Source organism: Thalia democratica, chromosome 1 (assembly GCF_965202585.1).
Source record: "Thalia democratica chromosome 1, ktThaDemo2.hap1.1, whole genome shotgun sequence".
In the NCBI taxonomy this organism is placed as follows: domain Eukaryota; kingdom Metazoa; phylum Chordata; class Thaliacea; order Salpida; family Salpidae; genus Thalia; species Thalia democratica.
Genome location: NC_139165.1, coordinates 80,910,380 through 80,937,859, shown reverse-complemented (window position 1 = coordinate 80,937,859; position 27,480 = coordinate 80,910,380). Strand labels below are relative to the sequence as shown.

The following is a 27,480-nucleotide window of genomic DNA, read 5'->3' as shown; positions in this document are numbered from 1 at the left end:
AATAGACATTAAAAAGTTTTTGACATTAAATTTAAGTTATCAAAGCAACAATTTAAGCTTTCAAAAACAGCAGCGAAAACTATACACTTTTTCTGCTTCACTCTAAATTTGAAGAAAAACTTTTTTTTCTTCTAAAAATTGAACCATGTAAGTAAATCTGACTCAAACACTACAAATGACAGTAAAAGCTTTTACTTTTAAAGTTGTATAAAGAAATAACAAATAAAACCAAACATATCGCATTATTTACAGATTAGATTGATCAAAACTGGAAAGAATAACATAAGTTATAGTATTATGATGAAGACTTTACAATATCTTATGAAATTTTTAACTTATTTCTGTCATTAAATCTAAGCATCCTTTAAAAACTGAACACAATTAAATAGGTATTGAGGTCATTAAGATTTCAAAGTAAAATTCTACAAAGTCACTTTATGAAGACAAATGTAATATTTCAATTATTATGACCTTTTTCTAGTAAACCGCATAACATGGTAATTTTTAACCCCTTATTCTCGGTTATTGTCTGTCAGAATTTCCATTGCTCATATTGTTTTCCACCTGGTCATCTTTCACATCCTTATAGATGTTGAATATCTCGTGAGGAAGGACTCTAGGAAACATCCTCGGCTTGTTGGTCAACATCTCATCGAAGACCTGATATAGAGTTACTATTTTTTTATTGTTGACTTTACTTTGTATTTAAAGGATAACAATATTTTCAATGATGTTATAAGTAGCTCGTTTTTGTCAGGTTTAAATTAAAATCATTCTTTAAAACACTTTGAAATGATGTAAACAAACTTTATTCAATCCAGTATACAAAATTTTTATTTAATTTTTATTGTATCAAACATATTTCATAAGTATTAAATAAAATTTTAATATATGAAATCAATTAAAATAATTACCGGGTGAGGGAGCTTAGCAGACGATGAATGCTGAAGCTCTTGAAGTTTAGCCCTATCTCCGTCAAAACCTTCTGGTGCTGCTGTTCTGTAATGAGGAATATTTTGATTCTTGAGTAAATTAAAGTATGAACTATACAGCAAACGTTTGATATCATACAGTTAACACTAATAAATTTAAAACTACAAAGAACATAAGAAAACCAACGGGTAGTCTGGTTCAGGAAGCAGTGTTTTGAGCTTGTTTATTTCTCCTTTTTTAAATGGCGCATCGACTTGGGGAATTCTATACTGAAATGAATTATGATGTCACCGAATCTTTTCCTTGTTGTCGGGGTGACAGACATCCCTTTTCCTTTGATCACCATCGAGGACCCTGGAATAAAAAAATAAACTTTTAGAAAAAACTTCTAGAAACTCTTTTTACAATATTTTTTAACACTAGATTTTAAATTTTGCGTTAATTATTTTTTTTAAATAAATTTATATTTTAATTATATATTTTACATTCATTAATGTTACAACATCATGATTTATATATACATTACTTACATTTGTTTCTTGAAATTCAAGTGTTCACAATTAAATTTAAAATAATACTTACCTGGTTGAATGCTTTTTTCTTTCGTGTTAAGGACAATTTTCTTCCCTTCATCCAGAGTCGTGATGACAAATTTCTGACCTATGAGGAGTTCTGACACTGTAAGTGTCTTAGTGATGTGAATATCAAACCCCTGTTGTGATTATAAACATATCTAAATTTTAATTTTATTGGCAATTTGTTAAGCAAAGCATAGCTTATAAAGTTTTGTTTAGTCTGTTTTGCTAGTTTTCAAATTTAATTTCAATTAGTAGGTAATAAATATTAATTGTAATTAAAATAGAATTGAACTATTTAAAAACATTTCTTTTAAAAATATGTTTCAAACATAGCTTTAAACTGTTTTGATAAATTTAAACTAAATGAATTTACATAAATCTAATAGTCTATTATAGAAGTATCAACACTTTGACAATCAATTTGAAAATTTAAAAAATAAAAATAAAATACGAAGCTTTGATAAAAAACTATTAAACACAATTAATTAAGAACTGTAATTAATAAAAAAATTGTAACTTTTATCAATACTTCCATTTTAAATGACTCAAAACTTTGTATAATACATTATATTGATAGAAAAAATTTACTGAATTTTTTCAAGCAACAACTTTCAATTTTAATGCTAACCTTTCTCCTGAAAAGCTTGTGTTCGTTGGCCTCCAGCTTGATGAACAGGTCGTCAGCGGACTTTTTTTTGTCCAACTTGTTTCCTGCCTCGGGTAGCACTACAGTATTTCCGTCCTGCGCGCCTGCTGGTATCATCAGCGGTCTATAGACTTTCTCCTCGACGGTGCCTCTTCCCTCGCACATGTGGCAATCGACGGGTAGCCCCCCCTTGCCCTTGCACTGCTTGCACTACAAATTGATTAGCAATCCGCCTCTTGATAAATAGTAGAAAATAATATTTTTTTACGTTAAGTTTGTATACTAAGTTTGTAAACTTAAGTTTTGCGATTTACGTCAATATTGCTATTCGAAAATAGTTTAATTAAAAGTAAGGTTCAAAAAAGCAATACGATTTACTAACATTCATTAAAAAATTTTGATAAACTTTAAAACAAAAGCGGTGTTATTTACATCTCTTCATTAGTGAAAAAGTGCAAACAAGTATTTATTTTTATAATTTGTGTTGAATTAAGGTCATTTAAATGATGCATAGTAAAAACAATATAATTATACTGTCATGTTTATAAGTATATTAAATTATAAATATTAATTTTTAATCTTACTAAAGGAAGCATGTTCATGAGTAACTTTTTTTTATCTTAAACTATTAAAAAACAATAGTTGACCTTTATTTCAATGAAATTAATCATGGAAAAGTTAATAAAATAGAAGTAATATAAACTAATGACAAGTTTTATTAACTTTTATCAAAGTCTACTCTTTAAAAAATACTCTTCGTACCACCTCTAGTTGACAAATCACCATCATTGAAAATAGATAACAAACCTACATTGAAATTATAAACTTAGTAATCCCATGCTTCAAGTCTTGTAGTAGTGTTTTTTGTTACAAAAGTTAAAAAGCACAGCATTTTATAGCTTTCCGAGCTTTTAGAACTTTAGAAAAAGATTAATTAAAACACTTTTATTACAATTTTTTTTGTAAATGAAAATTATTATCTCGACATTCGAGTTTTAGTTGAATAGCTGCTTTTTTTTAAATTGATAAAAAGTAATGCACAAATTTTAATTACTTAAAATTTGGAAACTGATTTATATCTCATGTGTTCACCAATATAGTATTGTCTAGTAATATAAAATTTTAAACGCTACTAGTTTAAGTTATTTTAGATGCAATAAAAAGTTATATTTTCATCTTCGAATACAGTAGTTATTGTAAAGTTAAATACTTACAAAACTATATTATTTATCGCAATATAATCAATAATATGTTTAGAGATATCGTACTTTTCTGAACATTATAACTCAGCCAACTCAGGCTAGTTTGCTTTTTTTTTAAAGTTCTCAAGCTAGATGAATTATTTTCTTAAGTCTAAAAGTACTTTTTTAAATTACTTTATATTTCTAATATTTTTTTTAGTGCCTTTACTTGTTTTTTGTTGTTTTTTTTTAGGTTTAGTTAAAGATGAATAACAGTAACTTTGTTTATTTTTATTTTTTATTTTTTTCCTAAACTCAGGCTAATTCAGGATAGCTTTAAAAGCTTAGACTTAGATTAGTTTTTGATCAATGTTTTAAAACTTAGTGTTTTATGATTTCCAATGAAAAATATGTCTCTCTAATAAAAAAGAACACTTTTAAAACATCATATTTTTATATAACTATCTTCATGTTGTTTCATACTATCATGGTTATGAATATATTAAAATTAAATATTAATTTTTTAATTTTACTGAAATGTAGCGTCTTGATAAGTAAATTTTGTTATCTTAAACTAATAAAAAACAACAGTTTACTTTTAGTTCAATAAAATTAATCATAGTAAAATCAATACTTAATAAAAAATAAAACAAAACAAAAATAAAAAATAACTTAATAAAAAGTAAAGAAAAAAATTGCTCACCGAGTCTAATAGTTATGAGTAAAAGTGACAATAAAAATAAGAATGTAAAAATAACTGATAAAAATTATTATAATAAGATTAAAATAAAAAAATAATAATAATAAATATAGTAAATACCGACCGAGGGTATAAACTAAGGGTAACAGCCATAATAAACATAAATAAAACTAAAAATTGAGAAAAAAATAAATAAAAGATTTAAATTTTTTTAAAGTTATAACTTACTGACCGAGAGTAAGGGTTAGTGGTAACAGTGGTAGTAATAAAATAAATTAATAAAATTGAAATTAGTAAAATAACTAAAATATAAAAATAAAAAAAGTTTACACGCGAACAATTTCTCCGTGCAAAAGTGTTTTAATATAAAAAACCCTTCGTGCAAAAGTATAATTGTGCAATTTTATCTTCGTACAATTTTGTCCCGTCTTGCAAAAGTGTCTTCGTACAATTTTTTGTAAAAGTTCAATTTTGTCCTTTCGTGAAATACTATACGCTTGTGAAAATTTGACAGCTACCCAATAATTAGAGTAGTGTTAAAACATTTATAAATAATTATCATATATTACTGTGTTGTTCAAGGATTGACTAAATGTTTTTTTATAGATTTGAAACATACATGTTTAAAATATACATAGTTTTAAAATTTAGTTACAATTAAAGTAACCACCTACTAAAGTTACTAAGGACTACTCAGGCTGATTTGAAGGATTTTTACAAACGATGGCTGAACTAGGTTAACTCAGCCAACTCAGGCTAGCTGACTTTTTCGTCTAGAATTCTAAGGCTAGATGAATTATTTTCTCAAGTCTCAAAGTATTTTTTTAATTACTATATTTTTCTATTATTTTATTAGTGTCTTTAATTGTTTTTTGTAGTGTTTTTAGGTTTAGTTAATATTGAATTACAATAACTTTGTTTATTTTTATTTATTATATTTTTTTATAAACTCAGGCTAATTGTTAATAGCTTTAAAAATTCAGGCTTAGATTAGTTTTTTATCAATGATTTAAAACTTAGTGTTTTATAATTTCAAATGAAATATATTTCTGTTTTATAAAAAAAGCACATATTTTATAACATAATATATTTATATAATTATCTTCATGTTGTTTCCAGGGGCGTCGCGTGGGGTGTTGCACTGCCGCAACTGCACCACCTTAAAATTTTGTAAGAAAAAAAAAGTATCAATAACGTTTTCGTTATTTTTTAAACGAAATCTCTTTTAAAACTCTAATTCTGAAAACGACCATTTTGCCCACTTTACTGCCGCAAACACTTAGCTGACTGCCGCAAATGAACTCAAAAAAGCAAAACTTCTTCAAGAATTACCGCAAAATCAATATCTTGCGGTAAGTAAGTTAAGTTGAAAATTCCCTAAAACAGGACTTGCTTAATTATCATCTACAAGCTATTGTAAACATGAAGTAAAAACAAAGCTAAGCTACTGCAAAGTGCAAAGGATTAAACTTAAGTTTATTTACCCACCTGATTTTTAAATTTAAGAGATCACTTCTATTAAAAAGAAAGAATAAAAGAACAAAACTTGTCATAAAAAAATTACATACTTTGAAAAAATAGATAAAAAACCTTAATCACCAAAGTCTTAAAAATTAGATTTTTTATTTTAACCTGCATAAATAAACTTAACTATAACTGATTATTGTTACCATAAAGTTAATAAAATATTTAATTAAATTATAATTAAATGTAAAGTTTGAGTTCTGAAAATAAATGTTAAGAAGTTTATTATAAACTTCTAGTTTACTCTTACAGAAAAATAATTTAGATTTATATTAAATAAAAATTAGTATTATTGATACAGTCACATATTTAAATAAAGTAAATAGCCTTAACTTAGAAACTCTGATTACTTAGAGTAGTTTAACATTTTAGGAGAATTTAGTCTACTTTATATGACTTTTGGTTTAATTTTTTCATTAACAAAGAAAACATTTTAGATAAAATCGTTGAAACATGGTTGCCTTGCTACATAATCAGGATAACTTAGAAATAGAAAAAAAAACTAAAGATGACCCAAGATAAATTAAAACAGACCAAATTAGAAAAATATTCAGGCTGACTAAAGCAGTTTTAGTGTTTTACTCTAAAAATAACAAGCTTATTTAAAATTTAAAAATAAGTGTTTTACCCCTATGGCCACATGAAAACTAACTAACCAATTTTTTTACTGCTATAATGGTTACATATTTATAATTTATCTTTAAATTTATTGAAAAGTCAACAGCCTCACCAACTAAACTTAAAAAAGTTGAGCTCCTGAGAAAAATACTGTCATCAAAATGAAAAACAAATTAAATTTAAATAAAGAAAAGATACCCTTAAAGAACTATTGAGTTTTAAACCTCCAATAAAAAAACATTAAATTTAGAAAAAAAGTTAATAAAAATCTTAATGTTTATAAAATAAAAATTGTGCAAAATTTTGAGGGGTAAGGGGGGGAGGGGGTGTATAGGCTCTTTTTTCATGTTGTTCTTATTTTAATGTTTTCTGAAAGCTAATAGTTACTTTTAATAAACTTTAAATTTCCAATTAAACTTTTAGATACAACCGGTCAAAGCCAGAGAGTACAATGATTTATTATACAAGGAGCAAACCAAAACACCAAAAAAATACAATTTTACTGAGAACCTATATTCTCCATAACTTTTAAAGTAATTTTTATTAAACTTTTTCATCCTACTTTATAGAAAATTTTATACTTTTGTTGAAGAGAAGTTTTAAATTTTTAAGTATCAATATAATTTTTATATATACAAAAAAATAATTACTTTTCTTATAACTTTTTTTTTCTTACTGTTTTAAATATCTATTTTAGCAAATTATTTTGTTTTATAAGAGAAACATCTAAAGATTTTGAGGCCAACTTATAAAAAAAAGATAGTATTATAGTGATTTGATTTATTTGTTGTTTAAGTTTATATTATATTAATAAAGATTATTTTGTACCTCTGACTGTAAATTACCATATCTCAAAAAATAATATTAATTTTTTATATTGATAAAAGATGACTTGTAGTTAAATTAAAACTGTATAAAATTATTTTAGTAAAATAATTCTAAAGTAGATGTTAAGGGCTTAAAAAGGAGGATGGGTTAAAACACATTTTTTTAAATGCTGTTTTAGTTTGTGCCTCCCATAAGGAACCTTTTGTTGCCTTCAACTTTGACCGGCTATATCTAAAAAAATATTTTGAATTTTTAAAATCTTTAAAACGCATCTTGTAGCTTAGTAAAAGCTACATAAAATAAAATCAAGTTGTGAAGAAAGTGTTTCATCTCCTCTATGCCCTTAAAAGCAAAGCTTATCTTCAGGTGTAGCAAAAATTCAGTTGTTTTTAAATTTGATAGTAAAAATATATTTTCAATAAAAATATCTTAATGTCCTTGAAGTTATTGCTAGAATAAAATTCATTGTTTTTGAAATTATTTTAATCTTTTTTTTAGTTATATCCAGGATTGCCACAGACTCTGGTACTCAATGAAACTTAATGATTTTTTAAATTCTAAAAAATCTCAGGGAAACTCAGGGTATTTTGATTTTTTCTTAAAAACACAGGGTGACTCAGGACATTTTTTAACTCTAAGAGTGGCAACCTTGTTTTTAGAGTGGCAACCTTGCTTTTATTTATTTTAATATTGATATTGTTTATTAGTTTACTCTGTATAGTTAAAACAATTTTTTGTTGAACAAGGTAATTGCTATTTTTATAGATTTTATAACTAGGAAAATGCAAAAAAAAGCTAGTCAAGTAAATTGGACAGTTTCTAAGCTTAAATCATGCCAGTTATCAAAGTTAACAGCGGCTGAAAAGCTTATATTGAAACAGAGTAGACCAACCCCAGATCTTTCAATTGAGCAAGAGTTCATTTCAAAAGGTTTTTTTTTTTAATTCAAGATACTGGTTTAATATTTTAAACACTACACACTTTTAAAACTTATGAGATTTAGTTTAACTGTTTTAGCTTTGTTGATATGCAGTGCCAATACTTTTAAAGATTTAAAGTTATTAGAAATTGTTATTTTAAAAATTCTAATCCAAATTTATATTTTTATGCTGATAAAAAGTTAAGCCAGTAGAACAGTTAAAAATTTCAGTAATGGTTCAGTGAAAGGTCTTACAATAAATTAGACCAATTTTTTTCTTTTTTTTCAAAGTTGCCAGATAGAAAACGTGCTCTAGAAGTGAATATTCGGTCTGGAAATAAAACCAGGTGGAACTACAACTCCAAAACTGTTCTTAGAGTTTCTTTAAATAAACGGGAGTTACTTGCAGGATTTAATTTTATCGTAGATAACCCAGACCGTTTTGGTTTTTCCACGATAGCTGCAGCAGAAAACTGTTCTAGGGCTTTAAATGATGATAATTTTAATTTTTTGCTGAAATTGTTTCAGAAATTATGCCTGCAGTTGAAATTTTGTATAACATCATGCAATGCACATACTTAACTGTTCAAAAAGTTAAACAGCATTTGGAAACGTTTCAAGCTTCAGTCAACAGCATAAGAAATTCAAGTAGTACAAAGAATGTTAAAAAAAGCCTTTCTTCAGCAAAAGAAGTCTGTGATAGTGTCAGCTTCAACATCACTGAAAGGTTAAAGTTTTCAGGCCATTTAAGAATTTCGCAGTTATTTTTGGCAAAATATTTTACTGTTTATAAATCATGTTTTCCTTTAAAGCTTATAGAAACAGTGAAGAAGTGTTATTCTGTAACTGAATGTAAACATTTTATTCACGTAAAGAAATGCATCAGGATGGTTTAGTGAAAATACTGTTATATCTTGAAGAACATAACCTGACTAAAATATCTAAGGAAACTGCAAAGCTTCTTAGAATTATGATAACTATTCCCATGACTAGTGTAGAAGCTGAAAGAACATTTTCATCGTTGAAAAGGATCAAAAAATTTTTCAGAAACACCATGGGTCAGTCAAGGTTAAATTCTTTAAGTGTAATTTCGATTGGTAAGGACTTACTTAAAAACTGTACTAGTTTCAAGGAAGAGGTGTTGGAGAAATTTATCAACCAAAAAGAGAGAAGAATGAATTCTAGTTACAAAGATGAAAAGTAAGAGTTTAAGTATTTATGTTTGCAAAGTTAGAACTTTAGATTTATTTTTTTAGGTAGACATTCATTAGTAACCATTTTCTGTACTAAGCAAGTTTAGTTTTTCTTTAAAAAATTGTAATTTGTACATAAAATTTTCTTTGTTTGTAGACTTTTTTATTTACTTGCCAAGCTTCATTATGCATTCCTTTTTTGTTTAGTTAAAAATAAGTAAAAATATTATTTTTAGTTTGGTATTTGATCCAATACTTTTCAAGTAAAGTTAAAGCTAAAATGAAATATTATTATACTTGCTATGTTATCTTTTAAAATATAAGTTTGTTATATCTAAACTGTAAGCTACTTTAAGTTTTAACTTTAGAGCCTTTGTAAAACTTAATATTATTTAGTTTGCTTGTTTTACTTATGAGTTTTTTACTTAGTCAAACTTTTTTTTTTCTTAACTGTATTTTAAAATTCTTTAAAATTTCTTTACTGAGTAATGTAAGTTATTCTTTAAAAAAAATTTAATTTGTACACAACATTTTGTTTGTTTGTAAACTTTTTAATTTACTTGCCAAGTATAATTAGATTTTTTATTATAATAAGAATAGTTATAATTAGATGTTAGTAAAATAATTATAAATAGTTTGATGTTAAATTAAAGCAAAATTTTTTAACTAAAAGACTAAAAGAAATATTATTGCATTTGCTGTATTTTCTTATTATAATATTAGTCTGTTTAATCTAAATTCTAAGTTAGAGACTTCGTAAAATTTGATATTTATGATCTTGTATATTTTACTTTTGTGTTTTCAACTTAGTAGTCAAGCTGTTTTTTTTCAAACATCAAAAGTTTTAATTAGTTATAAGTTGATACTCGTTTATTTTTTTTTTTCAATATTTAGCAGTAAATAAGCAATTATTTTCTACTTAGTAAAATAAATTTTACTTGAAATAAACTTGCAGTTTGTACAAAACCTTTTTTTTGTAGACTTTTTAATTTTCTTGCCAAGTCTAATAAAGCATTTATTATTTTGTTAAGTTAGATATTAGTAAAATAACGATTCTTATTATGATGTTTAAGCAAATATTTTCTAATTATAGTTGAGGCAAAAAAAAGATCTAATAAAGTTGCTGTATTTTTCAATATAACAATATTTGTTTTGTCTAAATTTTTTCTACTGTTAGTTTAAACTTTAAAGCCTTCTTAAAAATTAATACTCATAAGTAAGCTAACATTTTTTGAGTCTTTTAAATAACTTAACTTTTTTTTTTTATTCCTATATTTACTTTAATTTTCAAAATATTTACCTTTTTTTTAAAGTTATTTTCTTAAATAATATTTTTTTGAAAAAATAAATGTTTTATTTTTTAACAAAATTTCCTAAGTTACATTAGCAATTTAATGTAATTGTTATAGAAAAAAGTCTTTATTTAAGATAAAAAGAGTTTTAAAGTAGGGGATTTTTTTAAAAATCTGCACCACCTAAAAAAAATACCACGCGACGCCACTGGTTGTTTCATACTATCATGATTATGAATATATCAAATTTAAATATTAGTTTTTTTAATTATACTGAAATTTAGCGTGTTGATGAGTAACTTTTGTTATGTTAAACTATTAATAAACAATAGTTGAATTTTACTTTAATAAAATTATTCATGGTTAAATCAATGATTAATAAAATGAAAGTAATATACATTAATGACAAGTTTTATTACCTTTTATTCAAGTCTATTCTCTAAGTAATAACCTTCGTATTCATCTCTAGTTGACATTTCACTATTATCGAAAATAGATAGCAAACCTACATTGCAATTCCAAACTTAGTAATCGCATGTTTTAAGTCTTCTAGTAATGTTTTTTGTTACTAAAGTTAAAAAGCATAACATTTTATAGCTTTCCAAGCATTTAGAACTTTAAAAAAAAGATTAATTAAAACAATTTGATACAATATTTTATGTAAATGAAAACTATTATCTCGACATTCGAGTTTTAGTTGAATAGCTAATTTTTTTGAAATTTACACAATTTAATAAGTAATACACAGATTTTAATTATTTAAAATTTGAAAACTAAGTTATAGCTCATGTGATCACCAGTTTAGTGTTGTATTGTAATATACAATTTTAAAAGCTACTAGTTTAAGTTATTCTAAATGCACTAAAAAGTTATATTTTCATCTTCGAATACAGTAGTTTTTGTAAAGTTAAATACTTACAAAACTTCATTTTTATCGTAATATTATCAATAATATGTTATGAGATATCGTACTTTTGGAACATTGTATTTAAGATTTACATTTCATTCAGTATTTTTTAATTACCTTAAAAATCTTAAAAACGACAAAGTAAAAATTTTAAATCATTTGAAAGTTAAACCGTATGATATATAGTATTAAGTATCATTGTAAAATTTATAAACTAATTATAAATAAAATAAAAGATTTTATTTAAAAAAATAAAATCATAACTTACCGACCGGGAATAAGGGCTAGTGGTAGCAGTGGTATAAACAAAAACAAATAATTAAAATTATAATTAGTAAAATAATATAAAAAATAATCTCAAAAAATTCACACGTGCAAAAATGTTTTTGTTCTAAAAAAACCCTTCGTGCAAAAGTATAATTGTGCAATTTTATTACGTTGTGCAAAAGTGTCTTCGTGAAATTTTGTCAAAAATGCAATTTTGTCCCTTCGTGTAATTTTGTACCCTCGAGCAAGTTTAACAGCTACCTAATAATTAGAGTATATTAAAACATTTATAAATAACTATCATATAATAATGTGTTATTCAAGGTTACACTAACTGTTTTTTTATAGACTCAAAATATGAATGTTTAAAAAAATAAAGTTTTAAAATTTAGTTTCATTTAAAATAACCACCTACTAAAGTTACTTAGGACGACTTAGGCTAATTTGAAGGATTCTTAAAATTACTGGCTGAACTAGGTTAACTCAGCTAACTCAGGCTCATTTGCTTTTTTGTCTAGAATTCTCAGGCTAGATGAATTATTTTCTCAAGTCTCAAAGTATTTTATTGAATTACTTTATTTTTCTAACATTTTATTAGTGTCTTTAATTGTTTTTTGTCGTGTTTTTAGGTTTAGTTAAAGATGAATAACGATAGCATTGTTTATTTTTATTTTATTTTTTATAAACTCAAGCTAATTCTTAATAACTCTTAAAACTCAGGCTTCGACTAGTTTTTGATCAATGTTTTAAAGCTTATTATCATATTATTTCCGATGAAATATATTTTTCTTTCATAAAAAAAGCACATTATTATAACATCATAGTTTTATTTAGTTATCTTTCTGTTGTTTCATACTATCATGGTTATGAATATATTAAATTTAAATACTAGTTTTTTTTTTATTTCACTGAAATGTAGCGTGTTAATGAGTAACTTTTGTTACCTTAAACTATTAAAAAACAATAGCTGACTTTTAATTTAATAAAATTAGTCATTGTAATTCAATCATTAATATAAAATAAAAAAATTACTTATTAAAAAGGAAGAAAAAAAATTACTTATCGTTTGTATTGGTTATGAGTAACAGTGATAATATGATAAGAATATAACTATAATAAATAAGAATAAATAACTAATAGATATTATTAAAATAAGATTGAAATTAAAAAAAAAATAATAATAATATGTAAATACCAACCGAGGGTAAAAACTGAGGGTAACAGCCATAAAAAGATAATAAAAACAAATGTTAAAAAAAAAAAATAAAACATTAAATTTCAAAAATATAAAACACAACTTACCGACCGATAGTAAGGGTTAGTGGTAACATTGGTAGTAAAAAAAGTAAATAATTAAAATTGAAATTAGTAAAACAATTTAAAAAAAAACTAAAAAAAATTATACGTGCAAAAATTTCTCTGTGCAAAAGTGTTTTTGTGCTAAAAAAACCCTTCGTGCAAAAGTATTATATGCGAAAATATAAATGTGCAATTTTATCCCGTCGTGCAAAAGTGTCTTCGTTTAATTTTGTCGAAAGTGCAATTTTTATCCTTTGTGTATTTTTGTACGCTCGTGCAAATTTGACAGCTACTCAATAATTAGAGAAGTATTAAAACATTTATAGATAATTATCACATAATGATGTGCTCTTTAAGGTTACACTAACTGTTTTTTTATAGATTTAAAACATACATGTTTAAAAAAGTGTAGTTTTAAAATTTAGTTACAATTGAAGTAAGCACTTGCTAAAGTTACTTAGGACAACTAAGGCTAATTTGAAAGATTTTTACAATTACTGGCTGAACTAGGTTAACTCAGCCAACTCAGGCTAGTTTGCTTTTTTGTCTATAATTCACAGGCTACATGAAGTAATTTCTTTAGTCTCAAAGTATTTTTATAAAGTACTTTAGATTTTTAATTTTTTATTAGTGCCTTTTATAGATTTTTGTTGTGTTTTAAGTTTACTTAAAGATGAATAGCAATAACTTTGTTTATTTTTATTTATAATATTTCTTTCATAAACTCAGGCTAATTGTTAATAGCTTTAAAAACTCAGGTTTCGACTAGTTTTTGATCAATGTTTTAAAGCTTAGTGTTTTCTGATTTCTGATGAAAAGCATGTCTTTCTCATAAAAAAAACGCAGATTTTAAATATCATATTTTTTTAAATAATCAATGTTGTTTCATACTATCATGATAATGAGTGTATCAAATTTAAATATTAGTTTTTTTAATTTTACTGAAATGTAGCGTGTTGATAAGAAACTTTTATTATCTTAAATTATTAAAAAACAATAGTTGAATTTTGCTATAATAAAAATAATCATGGTTAAATCAATGATTAATAAAATGAAAGTAATATAAATTAATGAAAAGTTTTATTACTTTTTATCAAAGTCTATTCTCTAAATAATAACCTTCGTATTCATCTCTAATTGACATTTCACTATTATCGAAAATAAATACCAAACCTACATTGCAATTATAAACTTAGTTATCGCATGTTTTAAGTCTTCTAGTAATGTTTTTTGTTATAAAAGTTAAAAAGCACAACATTTTCTAGCTTTCCAAGCTTTTAGAACTTTAGAAAAAGATTAATTAAAATACTTTGATCATAATTTTTTTTGTAAATTAAAACTATTATCACGTCATTCGAGTTTTAGTCGAATAGCTATTTTTTTTAAATTGATAAACAATTTAATAAGTAATGCACAAATTTTAATTATTTAAAATTTGTAAACTAAGTTATAGCTCATGTGTTAACCAATATAGTATTGTCGTGTAATATACAATTTTAAAAGCTACTAGTTTAAGTTATTCTAAATGCACTAAAAACTTATATTTTCATCTTCAAGTACAGTAGTTATTCTATAGTTAATACTTATAAAACTTCATTTTTATCTTTTGTAATATTATCAATAATATATTTAGAGATATCGTACTTTTCTGAACATTGTATTTAAAATTTGTATTTCATTCAGTATTTTTTAAATATAATTAAAAAAATTTGAAGGACTTAGTAAAAACTTTAAATCATTTAAAAGCTAGAACATCTGGTATATATCATTAAGTATTATTTTTTACTATATAATTTATATTAAAAAGAAAACATAAATTACCGACCGAGAGTAAGGGATAGTGTTAACAGTGGTATAAAAAAAATAATAAAATAAAGTTGAAATTAGTAAAACAATTCAAAATTAAAACTAAAAAATTAATCACACGGGCAAAATTTCTCCGTGCAAAAGTGTATATGTGTTAAAAAACCCTTCGTGCAAAAGTATAGTTGTGCAATTTTTTCTTTGTGCAATTTTATCCCGTCGTGCAAAGTGTCTTCGTACAATTTTGTCCAAAAGTACAATTTTTTCTCTTCGTGTAATATTGTACGCTCGTGCAAACTTGACAACTTCTTAATAACTAGAGTAGTATTAAAACATCTATAAATTATTATCACATAATGCTGTGTTATTAAAGATTAGACTAACTGTTTTTTTTTAGATTTTAAATGTACATGTTTGAAAAAATATAGTTTTATAATTTAATTTAGCTACATTAAAAGTAACCATACACTAGAGTTACTTAGAACAACTCAGGCTAATTCGAAAAATTTTTACATATACTGGCTGAACTAGGTTAATTCAGCCAACTCAGACTAGTAGTTTTATTTTCGGATAGATTTCTCAGGCTAGATGAATTATTTTTTTAAGTCTCGAAGTGTTCTTATGAACTACTTTATATTTCTAATAATTTTTTTAGTGCCTTTTATAGTTTTATGTTGTGTTTTAGGTTTTGTTAAAGATGAATAACAATAACTTTTTTTATTTTTATTTATTATATTTTTTTCATAAACTCAGGCTAATTGTTAATAGCTTTAGAAATTCAGGCTTGGATTAGTTTTTGATCAATGATTTAAAACTTAGTGTGTTATGATTTCTTATGTAATATATGTCTGTCTCATAAAAAAAGCACAGTTTTATAACATCATATTTTTATTAAATTATCTTCCTATTGTTTCATACTATCATGATTATGAATATATCAAATTTAAGTATTAGTTTTTTTAATTTCACTGAAATGTAGCGTGTTGATAAGTATCTTTTATTATCTTAAACTATTAAAAACAATAGTTATCTTGTACTTTAATAAAATTAGCTATGGTAAAATCAATGATTAATAAAATGAAAGTAATATAATTTAATGACAAGTTTTATTACCTTTTATCAAAATCTATTCTTTAAATCTGTGCTTCTGAAATGGGGTTCCGCGTAACCCTAGGGTTCCGCTACGCCTCTCAGGGGTTCCGCGAAACCTTTTGAAATATAAAATAAAATATTTATTAAGTTAAATGTTTTATGTATTATTAAAATTAGGGGTTCCGCGGAAAAGTTGAACTTTGGAAAAGGGTTCCGCCACTAAAAAAAGGTTGAGAAGCACTGCTCTAAATAATAACCTTCGTACTCATCTCAAATTGACATTTCACTATTATCAAAAATAGATAACAACTTCATTGAAATATTAACTAAGTAATCTCATGTTTCAAGTCTTCTAGTAAAGTTTATTGTCACTTAAGTTAAAAGGCAAAAAAATTTATAGCTTTCCAAGCATTTAGAACTTTAGAAAAAGGTTAATTAAAACACTTTTATTACAACTATTTTTGTAAATGAAAATTATTATCTCGACATCCGAGTTTTAGTTGAATAGCTGATTTTTTTTTTAATTTATAAACAATCTAAAAGTAATGCACAAATTTTAAATATTTAAAATTTGTAAACAAAGTTATAGTCCATGTTTTCACCAGTATAGTATTGTCTTTTAATATACAATTTTAATAGCTACTAGTTTAAGTTATTCTAAATGCATTAAAAAGTTATATTTTCATCTTCGAATACAGTAGTTATTGTAAAGTTAAATAATTACAAAACTAAATTTTTTTTCGTAATATAATTAATAATATGTTTAGAGATATCGTACTTTTCTGCACATTGTATTTAAAACTTATATTTTTGTCAGTATTTTTTAAATACAAAAAAAAAACATTAATCGACAAATTTATAATTCTTAATCATTTGAAAGTTGAACCATATGGTATATAACATTAAGTATCATTGTTAACTATGTAAAATAATTTTAACTAAAATAAAAGATTTAAATTAAAAAAAAACATAACTTACCGACCGAGAGTAAGGGCTAGTGGTAACAGTGGTTTAAAAGAAACAAACAAGTAAATTTGAAATTAGTAAAACAATTAAAAAATAAAACTAGAAAAAAAATCACCCGGTCAAAATTTCTCCGTGCAAAAGTGTTTTTGTGCTAAAAAAACCCTTCGTGCAAAAGTATAATCGTGCAATTTTATCTTCGTACAATTTTGTCCCGTCGAGCATAAGTGTCTTCGATATATTTTGGCAAAAGTGCAATTTTGTCGCTTCGTGTAATTTTGTACGCTCGTGCAAACTTGACAGCTACCCAATAATTAGAGTAGTATTAAAACATTTATAATAATTATCACATAATGATATGTTATTCAAGGTTACACTTACTGTTTTTTTAAAGGATTTTAAATGTACTTATTTAAAAAAATATAGTTTTAACAATTATTTACACTTGAAGAAAAGACACACTAAAGTTACTTAGGACAACTCAGGCTAATTTGAAGGATATTAAAAATACTGGCTGTCCTAGGTCAACTCAGCCAACTAAGGCTAGTTTGCTTTTCTGTTTAGAATTCTCAGGCTGGATGAATTATTTACTTAAGTCTCAAAGTATTTTTTGAAGTACTTTATTTTCCTATTATTTTATTATCGTCTTTAATTGTTTTTTGTTGTATTTTTAGGTTTAGTTAAAGATGATTAACTTTGTTTTTTTTTTTATTTTTTTGATTGTTTTTTTTTTATAAACTCAGGCTAATTCAGTATAGCTTTAAAAACTCAGGCTTGGATTAGTTTTTTATCAATGATTTAAAACTTAGTGTGTTATGATTTCTAATGAAATATGTGTGTTTTCCATAAAAAAAGCACAGTTTTATAACATCATATTTTTATTTAGTTATCTTCTTGTTGCTTCATACTATCATGGTTATGAATATATTAAAATTAAATATTAGTTTTTTTAATTATACTGAAATGTAGCGTCTTGATGAGTAAATTTTGTTATCTTAAACTATTAAAAAACAATAGTTTACTTTTAGTTCAATAAAATTAATCATAGTAAAATCAATAAGTAATAAAAAATAAAACAAAACAAAAATAAAAAAAAATTTAATAAAAAGTAAGGAAAAAAATTGCTCACCGAGTCTAATAGTTACGAGTAAAAGTGACAATAAAAATATGGATATAAAAATAACTAATAAATATTATTATAATAAGATTAAAATAAAGAAATAATAATAAAAAAACATTAAATACCTACCGAGGGTAAAAACTGAGAGTAACATCCATAAAAATTATAAATAAAACTAAAAATTGAAAAAAAATAAATAAAAGTTATATATTTTTTTAAATTATAACTTACTGACCGTGAGTAAGGGTTAGTGTTGACAGTGGTAGTAAAAAAATAAATGAATAAAATTGAAATTAGTAAAACAACTAAAATATAACATTAAAAAAAGTATACAAGTGCAAAAATCTCTCCGTGCATAAGTGTTTTTATGTTAAAAAACCCTTCGTGCAAAAGTATAATTGTGCAATTTTATCCCGTCGTGCAAAAGTGTCTTCGTACAATTTTGTGTAAAAGTTCAATTTTGTCCCTTCGTGTGATACTGAACGCTCGAGAAAATTTGACAGCTACCCAATAATTAGAGTAGTATTAAAACATTTATAAATAATTATCACATATTACTGTGTTATTCAAGTATTGACTAAATGTTTTTTTATAGATTTGAAACATACATGTTTAAAATATAAATAGTTTTAAAATTTAGTTACAATTAAGGTAAACAACTTCTAAAGTTACTTAGGACAAATCAGGCTAATTTGAAGGATTTTTACAAACACTTGCTGAACTAGGTTAACTCAGCCAACTCAGGCTAACTTACTTATTTGTCCAAATCTCTCAGGCTAGATGAATTATTTTCTCAAGTCTCAAAGTATTTTTTTAATTACTGTATTTTTCTATTATTTTATTAGAGTCTTTAATTGTTTTTTGTTGTGTTTTTAGGTTTAGTTAAAGATGAACAACATTAACTTTGTTTATTTTTATTTATTATATTTTTCTCATAAACTCAGGCTTATTGTTAATAGCTTTAAAAGTTCAGGCTTAAATTAGTTTTTTATCAATGCTTAAAAACTTAGTGGTTTATGATTTCAAATGAAATATATGTCTCTCTCATAAAAAAAGCACATTTTTATAACATAATATTTTTTATTAAATTATCTTCCTGTTGTTTCATACTATCATGATTATGAATATATCAAATTTAAGTATTAGTTTTTTTTATTTCATTGAAATGTAGCGTGTTGATGAGTATCTTTTTTTATGTTAAACTATTCAAAAACAATAGTTGATTTTTACTTTAATAAAATTAATCATGGTTAAATCAATGATTAATAAAATGAAAGTAATATAATTTAATGACAAGTTTTATTATCTTTTATCAAAGTCTATTCTCTAAATAATAACCTTCGTATTCATCTCTAATTTTTATTTCAATATTATAAAAAATAGATAACAAACTTACATTGCAATTACAAACTTAGTAATCGCATGTTTTAAGTCTTCTAGTAATGTTTTTTTTTGTTACAAAAATTAAAAAGCACAACATTTTATAACTTTTCAAGCATTTAGAACTTTAGAAAAAGATTAATTAAAACACTTTTATTACAATGTTTTTTGTAAATAAAAACTATTATCTCGACGTTCGAGTTTTAGTTAAATAGCTACTTTTTTTTGAAATTTATAAACAATTTAATAAGTAATGCGCAAATTTTAATTATTTAAAATTTGTAAACTAAGTTATAGCTCAAGTGTTAACCAGTATAGTATTGTCGTGTAATATACAATTTTAAAAACTACTAGTTTAAGTTATTCTAAATGCACTAAAAACTTATATTTTCATCTTCAAATACAGTAGTTATTGTAAAGTTAAATACTTACAAAAATTCATTTTTATCGTAATATCATCAATAATATATTTAGAGATATCGTACTTTTCTTAACTATGTATTTAAAATTTATATTTCATTCAGTATTTTTTAAATATAATTAAAAAAGTTTGAAGGACTAAGTGAAAACTTTAAATCATTTAAAAGTTAAACCATTTGGTATATATCATTAAGTATTATTTTTTACTATGTAAAATAATTATAAGTAATATAAAAGATTTAAATTAAAAAAAAAAACATAACTTACCGACCGAGAGTAAGGGATAATGTTAACAGTTATATAAAAAAAACAATAAAATAAAATTGAAATTAGTAAAACAATTAAAAAATAAAACTAAAAAATTAATCACACGGGCAAAATTTATCCGTGCAAAAGTTTTTTTGTGCTAAAAATACCTTCGTTCAAAAGTATAATCGTGCAATTTTATCTTCGTGCAATAGTTTCTTCGTGTAATTTTGAGCAAAAGTGCAATTTTGTGGTTTCGTGTAATTTTGTACGCTCGAGAAAATTTGACAACTACTTAATAATTAGAGTAGTATTAAAACATCTATAAATAATTATCACATAATACTGTGTTATTCAGGATTAGATTAACTGTTTTTTTATAGATTTAAAATGTACATGTTAAAAAAATATAGTTCTATTATTTAATTTAGTTACATTAAAAGTAAACATACACTAGAGTTACTTAGGGCAACTCAGGCTAATTCGAAAGATTTTTACAAATACTGGCTGAACTAGGTTAACTCAGCCAACTCAGGCTAGTAGTTTTATTTTTGGTCAGAATTCTCAGGCTAGATAAGTTATTTTCTTAAGTCTCAAAGTATTTTTATGAATTACTTTATATTTCTAATATTTTTATTAGTGCCTTTTATAGTTTTTTGTTGTGTTTTAGGTTTACTTAAAGATGAATAACAATAACTTTTTTTTTTTTTCTCATAAATTCAGGCTAATTTAGGATAGCTTTAAAAACTCAGTCTTCGACTAGTTTTTGATCAATGTTTTAAAGCTTAGTGTTTTATGATTTCAAATGAAATGTATGTCTCTCTCATAAAAATGTACAAATTTTTAACATAATATTTTATTTTAATTATCTTCATGTTGTTTCATATTATCATGATTATAAATATAACAAATATTAATAATATTTTTTTTTTACTGAAATATAGAGTGTTGAACAGAAACTTTTGTTATCTTAAACTTTTAAAAAACAATAGTTGACTTTTACATTAACAAAATTAATCATAGTAAAATCAATGATTAATAAAAAATAAAACAGAATGAAAATAGAAAATAAGTAAATAAAAAGTAAGAAAAAATATTACTTACCGAGTATAATGGTTATGAGTAACAGTGACAATAAAAATAAGAATAAAAAAAAAACTAATATATAATATTATAAAAAGATTAAAATAAAATGAAATACTAAAAAAATAAAATACCGAACGAGAGTAAGGGCTAAGGGTAACAGCCATAAAAAAATAAAAATAAAAATAAATAATTAAAAAATTAAATAAAAGATTTAATTTAAAAAAACATTACTTACCGACCAAGAGTAAGAATTAATGGTAACAGTGGTAGTAAAAAAAATAAATAAATAAAATTGAAATTAGTAATACAACTGAAACGTAAATTTAAAAAAATTCACACGTGCAAAAGTGTTTTTCGGTGCTAAAAAACCCTTCGTGCAAAAGTATAATTGTGTAATTTTATCTTCGGGCAAAAGTGCAATCATTTCCCTTCATGTAATTTTGTACGATCGTGAAAGTTTTACAACTACCCAATAATTGTGTAGTATTAAAACATTTATAAATAATTATCACATAATGCTGTGTTATTCAAGGTTAGACTAACTGTTTTTTTATAGATTTTAAACATACATGTTTAAAAAAATATAGTATTATAATTTAATTACAATTAAAGTAACCACACACTAAAGTTACTTAGCACAACTGAGGCTAATTTGAAAGATTTTTACAAATACTGGCTTAACTAGGTTAATTCAGCCAACTAAGGCTAGTTTGCTTTTTTTATCTAGAATTCTCAGGTTTTATGAATTATTTTCTTAAGTCTCAAATACTTTTTTGAATTACTTTATATTTCTAATTTTTTTTTAGTGCCTTTAACTGTATTTTTTTGTGTTTTAAGGTTTAGTTAAAGACAAATAACAATAACTTTGTTCATTTTTATTTGTTTTTTCATAAACTCAGGCTAATTCAGAATAGCTTAAAATATTAGGCTTCGACTAGTTTTTGATCAATGTTTTAAGGCTAAGTATTTTATGAATTACAGAGAAATATACATGTCTCTCATAAAAAAAACACATTTTAATAATATTATTTTTTTATTAAAGTATCTTCCTGTTGTTTTATACTATCGTGATTATGAATATATCAAATTTAAATATTAATTTTAATGAAATGTAGCGTGTTGATGAGTAATTTTTGTTATCTTCAACTATTAAAAAACAATAGTTGACTTTTACTGTAATAATATTAATCATAGCAAAATCAATAATTAATAAAATGAAAGTAATATATATTCATGACAAATTTTATTACCTTTTATCAAAGTCTTCTCTCTAAATAATAACCTTCATTTACATCTCTATTGACATTTCACTATTAATAAAAATATATAACAAATCTACATTGCAATTATATACTTAGTAATCGTATGTTTCAAGTCTTCTAGTAGTTTTTTTGTTACAAAAGTTAAAAAACACAACATTTTATAGCTTTCAAAGCTTTTAGAACTTTAGAAAAAGATTAATTAAAACACTTTGATCATAATTTTTTTTGTAAATTAAAATTATTATCTCGTCATTCGAGTTTTAGTCGAATAGCTACTTTTTTTTTAAATTTATAAACAATTTATTAAGTAAAGCAAAAATTTTAATTATTTAAAATTTTTAAACTAAGTTATAGCTCATGTGTTAACCAGTATAGTTTTGTCTTGTAATATACAATTTTAAAGGCTATTAGTTTAAGTTATTCTAAATGCACTATAAAAAGTTATATTTTCATCTTCGAATACAGTAGCTATTGTAAAGTTAAATACTTATAAAACTATATTTTTTATCGCAATATAATCAATAATATATTTTGAGATATCGTACTTTTGTAAACATTGTATTTAAAACTTATACTTCATTCAGTATTTTTCAATTACTTTAAAACAACTCTAAACGATAAAAGGAATACTTTGAATCAATTTAAAGTTAAACCATATGGTATATACCATTAAGTATTAATGTTAACTTTATAAAATAGTTATAAAAGAAACAAATATTTTTAAATTATAAAACAAACATAACTTACCGACCGAGAGTAAGAGTTAGTGGTAACAGTGGCAGTAAAGAATAATATAAAATAAAATATTAAATTAGTAATGCAGTTAATCAACAAAATTAAAAAAAAATCACACGTGCAAAAATTTCTCTGTGCAAAAGTGTTTTTGTGCTAAAAAAATCCTTCGTGCTAAACTATAACTGTGCAGTTTCGAGTTCTCAGGCTAGATGAATTATTTTCTTAAGTCTAAAAGTACTTTTTAAGTTACTTTATATTTCTAATTTTTTTTAGTGCCTTTAGTTGTTTTTTGTTGTTTTTTTAGGTTTAGTTAAAGATGAATAACAGTAACTTTGTTTATTTTTATTTTTTATTTTTTTCTTAAACTCAGGCTAATTCAGGATAGCTTTAAAATCTCAGGCTTGGATTAGTTTTTGATCAATGTTTTAAAACTTGTGTTTTATGATTTTTAATGAAATATATGTCTCTCTCATAAAAAAGCACACTTTTAAAACATCATATTTTTATATAATTATCTTCCTGTTGTTTAATACTATCATGTTTATGAGTATATTAAATTATAATTATTAATTTTTAATCTTACTGAAGGAAGCGTGTTGATGAGTAACTATTTTTATCTTAAACTATTAAAAAACAATAGTTGACCTTTATTTCAATAAAATTAATGATGGAAAGGTTAATAAAATAAAAGTAATATAAATTCATGACAAGTTTTATTAACTTTTATCAAAGTCTATTCTTTAAAAAATACTCTTCGTACCACCTCTAGTTGACATTTCACCATTATTGAAAATAGATAACAAACTTACATTGAAATTATAAACTTATTAATCCCATGTTTCAAGTCTTCTAGTAATGTTTTTTGTTATAAAAGTTTAAAAGCACGATATTTTATAGCTTAATAAGCTTTTAGAACTTTAGAAAAAGATTAATTAAACCACTTTGATTAAAATATTTTTGTTTTCGAAAATTGTATTCTCGACATCCGAGTTTTAGTGGAATAGCTACATTTTTTATAATTGATAAACAAGTTAATAAGTAAAGCACAAATTTTGATTATTTAGCTTATGTGTTCACCAGTATAGTATTGTCTTGATTAATACAATTTAAAAAAATACTTATTTAAGTTATTCTAAAAACACTAAAAAATTGTATTTTTATCTTAATATACAGTAGTTATTGAAAAGTTTAATACTTCTAAAACTTTATTTTTTAGCGCAATACAATCAATAACATGTTTTGAGATATAATAAAGTAATTAGCGCAATAAATAATCAGTGTAAAATAATCAACTAGCTTGTGCAAGTAGCTTTAATTATTTTAAAAACGAAGTTATTGATTAGTAACAACCATATAAGTTAACATAACCTAAAACAAAGGTCGTCAAGCTATTGAAAATGTGTGCATATTAAACTAAAAAAAGAATTTTTGTGCACCCTAAGTGGTAAAATACTGTGCCTCACAGCTAACTCCTAGTTTTCTCCTAATAATAGTCCAAGTATCCAGCCTAGTAAATGGCCTATCATTTTGAGTACTACTAGGCTCATAAGATTTAGCTTAAAAATAATGTCACTAATACAAATTACGCAACTGTCCAAACAAATAAATATTTATACAGAGATTAGTTAGCTGAGTAAAAATTTTTATTGAAGATTAAAGTTAATCAAAATAACAACCAAACAATTTTTTCATTGCTGTTTTGTCACTAGTCACCAGTGATGCCCATAAATTTAAATGTTAAGATCAATTTTTGATTATAAGTTTCAGCAACAATACAACTGTCACATCACAGTAAATTTCAACGATACAACTATCACATCACAGTATATTGCAATGTTACAACTATCACATCACAGTAGATTGCAACAATACAACTATCACATCACAGTCGATTGCAACAATACAACTATTACATAACAGTAGATTGCAAAATACTTAGTCATTTATAGAATTGCTTAGTTTTTTAAAGATTTGAATCAAAGTTTAATCTTATATCTTAAAAGTAACCAAATTAGAACGTATACTTTTATTGTTTCGTTAAAAGTTTTACTTTATTACAAATAAGTAGCGTTAATGTCCTTTGATTGGTGAATGAGCCAGGATTTGACCTATTTTTCGCAAAACTTTTTGCGTTACAATTGGTCACCAGGCATTTAAGAAAAAAAATTGTGTAAACTTATAACAAATCTAAAAACTACTGAGTTTTTCAAATAGATGCGACGAAGGCTCATTTCTTAAATAATTAACAAACAGAAGTGTGATAATTCTAACACCATAGTGTTATGAACATTGTTTTAGACTCTATAGTCTACAGTTATAGTGTTGAGGGCAATAGTTATAAAAATTTGTACACTAATATATGGTCTATGCGTAATTTTAATAATTTTTAAAACTTTAGGTTTTAATTATACCAATTTTTTTATCTTAAATACTAAACAAATGAAATGTGTTTATTTTGATTATTTTAAAAAACTCAAATTCATCAATATTAACTAAAAATTAAGTTTTTATATTATATTAAGAACAATTATTTCTAAACTACTAAAATAATTGTTATATTTCTGTTTGTGCACTAATATCAACTTACTTCAAATATCTTTTTATAAAAAGTTAGAACATTTGTTGATTTTCAAATCAAATTATTAAAAGAAAAGGTTCGACATAACATAACTTTGTAATTAGTTGTCGTATTAATATTAAATCGCTAAAATGTTTGATTAAGAATTTTGGCTTTCGATCCTGCCTTCTAAATAACCTAGGCCGACTGCATTTAACAGATACATATGTAAACGTGAAACAGATCAGGAAAGTGCTGCGACTTTTCTAGTATGATGAGATAGTTGTGTTTTTTCAATCTACTGTATGGTGAATGTCATGTTTTTGCAATCTACTTTGATGTAATAGTTGTATCGTGCGACTCACTGTGAAGTGATAATTGTATCGTTGCAATCTACTTTGATGTAATAGTTGTATCGTTGCATTCTACTGTGATGTGGTAGTTGTATCGTTGCATTCTACTGTGATGTGATAGTTGTATCGTTGCATTCTACTGTGATGTGGTAGTTGTATCGTTGCAATCTACTGTGATGTTATAGTCGTAACAAAATACGTCATTGACTTTAATTTTACAAGGAGACTGCAGCAATTTCTGCACTTTGTTTGTTGAACCCTGCTTATTTTAGATTCAAAACTCACACAAACTAAAGCTACATTGATTGCTTTTTTTTATATTTCCATTTGTTTTTTTATTGCAGTGACCTTATTTTCTCAATAACGTTTTATTTCTATGCTCGCTGTAGGTCGGCGGAGAGAGGGACCGCAAATTTTTAAAAGAACTATCTGGAAACCAGTAAGTGAGCGTGTGAACCTGGCCTGCTAGACAAAGTTTTGATACATACGCCAATTATTCCTAAATTGCAAAAAAAGGTCTTAGGATTAATTTATGGGAGATATAAAACTTTCATAGTGTTAAAAAGTCAAAAGAATAGCATTTTGTAGAATGAAATTATTAATTGAGTAAATATTTTGCATTAATATTGAAATGCTACAGCCCACCTATTGATAATTTTTTTCACATCTGGCTAGCCGACTAAAAACGTTGCCTACCCCTATCTTAAAAATTAATTTAACAAACTATACGCAAATATTTTTGCTGAATACTACTTAATTATTTCAGAAAAGCGAAAAAAAACACAGTATTAGCAGCTAAATAAAATTGAATCAGTCAAAGCTTGATTTCCTGGTCAGCTGCACATAACTGTTTACTTGTTGCTGCGCTGATATGTTGCTTCTCATTTCGTATCCTAAATCAATTATTGCATTAAAAAAAATAAATTTAAATAATTTTATGTTTTTCAGGAAATTTAAAAATAAAGTTGACTAATAAGATTTTCTTTTTTTTTAATTTTAAGAAACCTGTAAAACATTTAACATTGTTTTACAGGTTTATTAGTAAGCAACTAATTTTTAGTGCTCTGATTTTTAAAACAATATTAAAAGAACTTGATACAAATAAAGTTAAAATTAGTAAAAAAAATACATTAATATTTTTGAAAACAATTAAATCTAACCACTGTTTTACATAAAAAATCAAACAAGCCTATGTCAGCCTTAAATTTTCAATTATATTTTAAATAGCCTTATTATCCAAAATGTGTGACACTCAATGCGTTTCATAAATAAAATATATGGCTTTACCAAATACCAAGTTAAATATCAATTTAACTAACACATAAAATTCTGAGGTTTATACCTAGCAGTAGAAAAGTTGTGCTTGAATTAAGTTAAAACTATCTTTATAGTTTTCCCTTTAATTTTCTAAGCACACTTAAGACAAAACAGTAGTAGCTTTTTTTTCGTATTCAACAGTCATATTAAATATCTTACTTAAACTATGGCAAAGTTCTTAACTTTTTTTAATATTATTCTATAATCAATTATTCAAAAAATAATTTGGTGATTTACAGGATATTTAGGTTTTGTTTTTTT

The 27,480-nt window shown here is 24.4% G+C and overlaps 1 protein-coding gene across 1 annotated transcript; it reads right to left on the bottom strand.

Moving 5' to 3' along the window:
- Nucleotides 1-522: 522 nt before the first annotated feature.
- Nucleotides 523-26,787, bottom strand: LOC145840155 (uncharacterized). Its single transcript, XM_082947308.1, has 6 exons — nt 26,758-26,787; nt 2,140-2,367; nt 1,516-1,645; nt 1,188-1,287; nt 915-999; nt 523-660 (listed from the first exon to the last, which is right to left on the bottom strand). The coding sequence occupies exons 1-6, from the start codon at nt 26,785-26,787 to the stop codon at nt 523-525; spliced, it is 711 nt and encodes a 236-aa protein (XP_082803434.1).
- Between the last annotated feature and the right edge of the window lie 693 nt (nt 26,788-27,480).

Coding starts and splice junctions, on each gene's coding strand:
- LOC145840155 (XM_082947308.1), bottom strand. CDS start 26,787: ATGAGAAGCAACATATCAGCGCAGCAACAA. Junction 2,368..26,757: donor ACATATCAGCGCAGCAACAA/GTAAACAGTTAT, acceptor ATCAATTTGTAG/TGCAAGCAGTGCAAGGGCAA. Junction 1,646..2,139: donor ACAAGCTTTTCAGGAGAAAG/GTTAGCATTAAA, acceptor TAATCACAACAG/GGGTTTGATATTCACATCAC.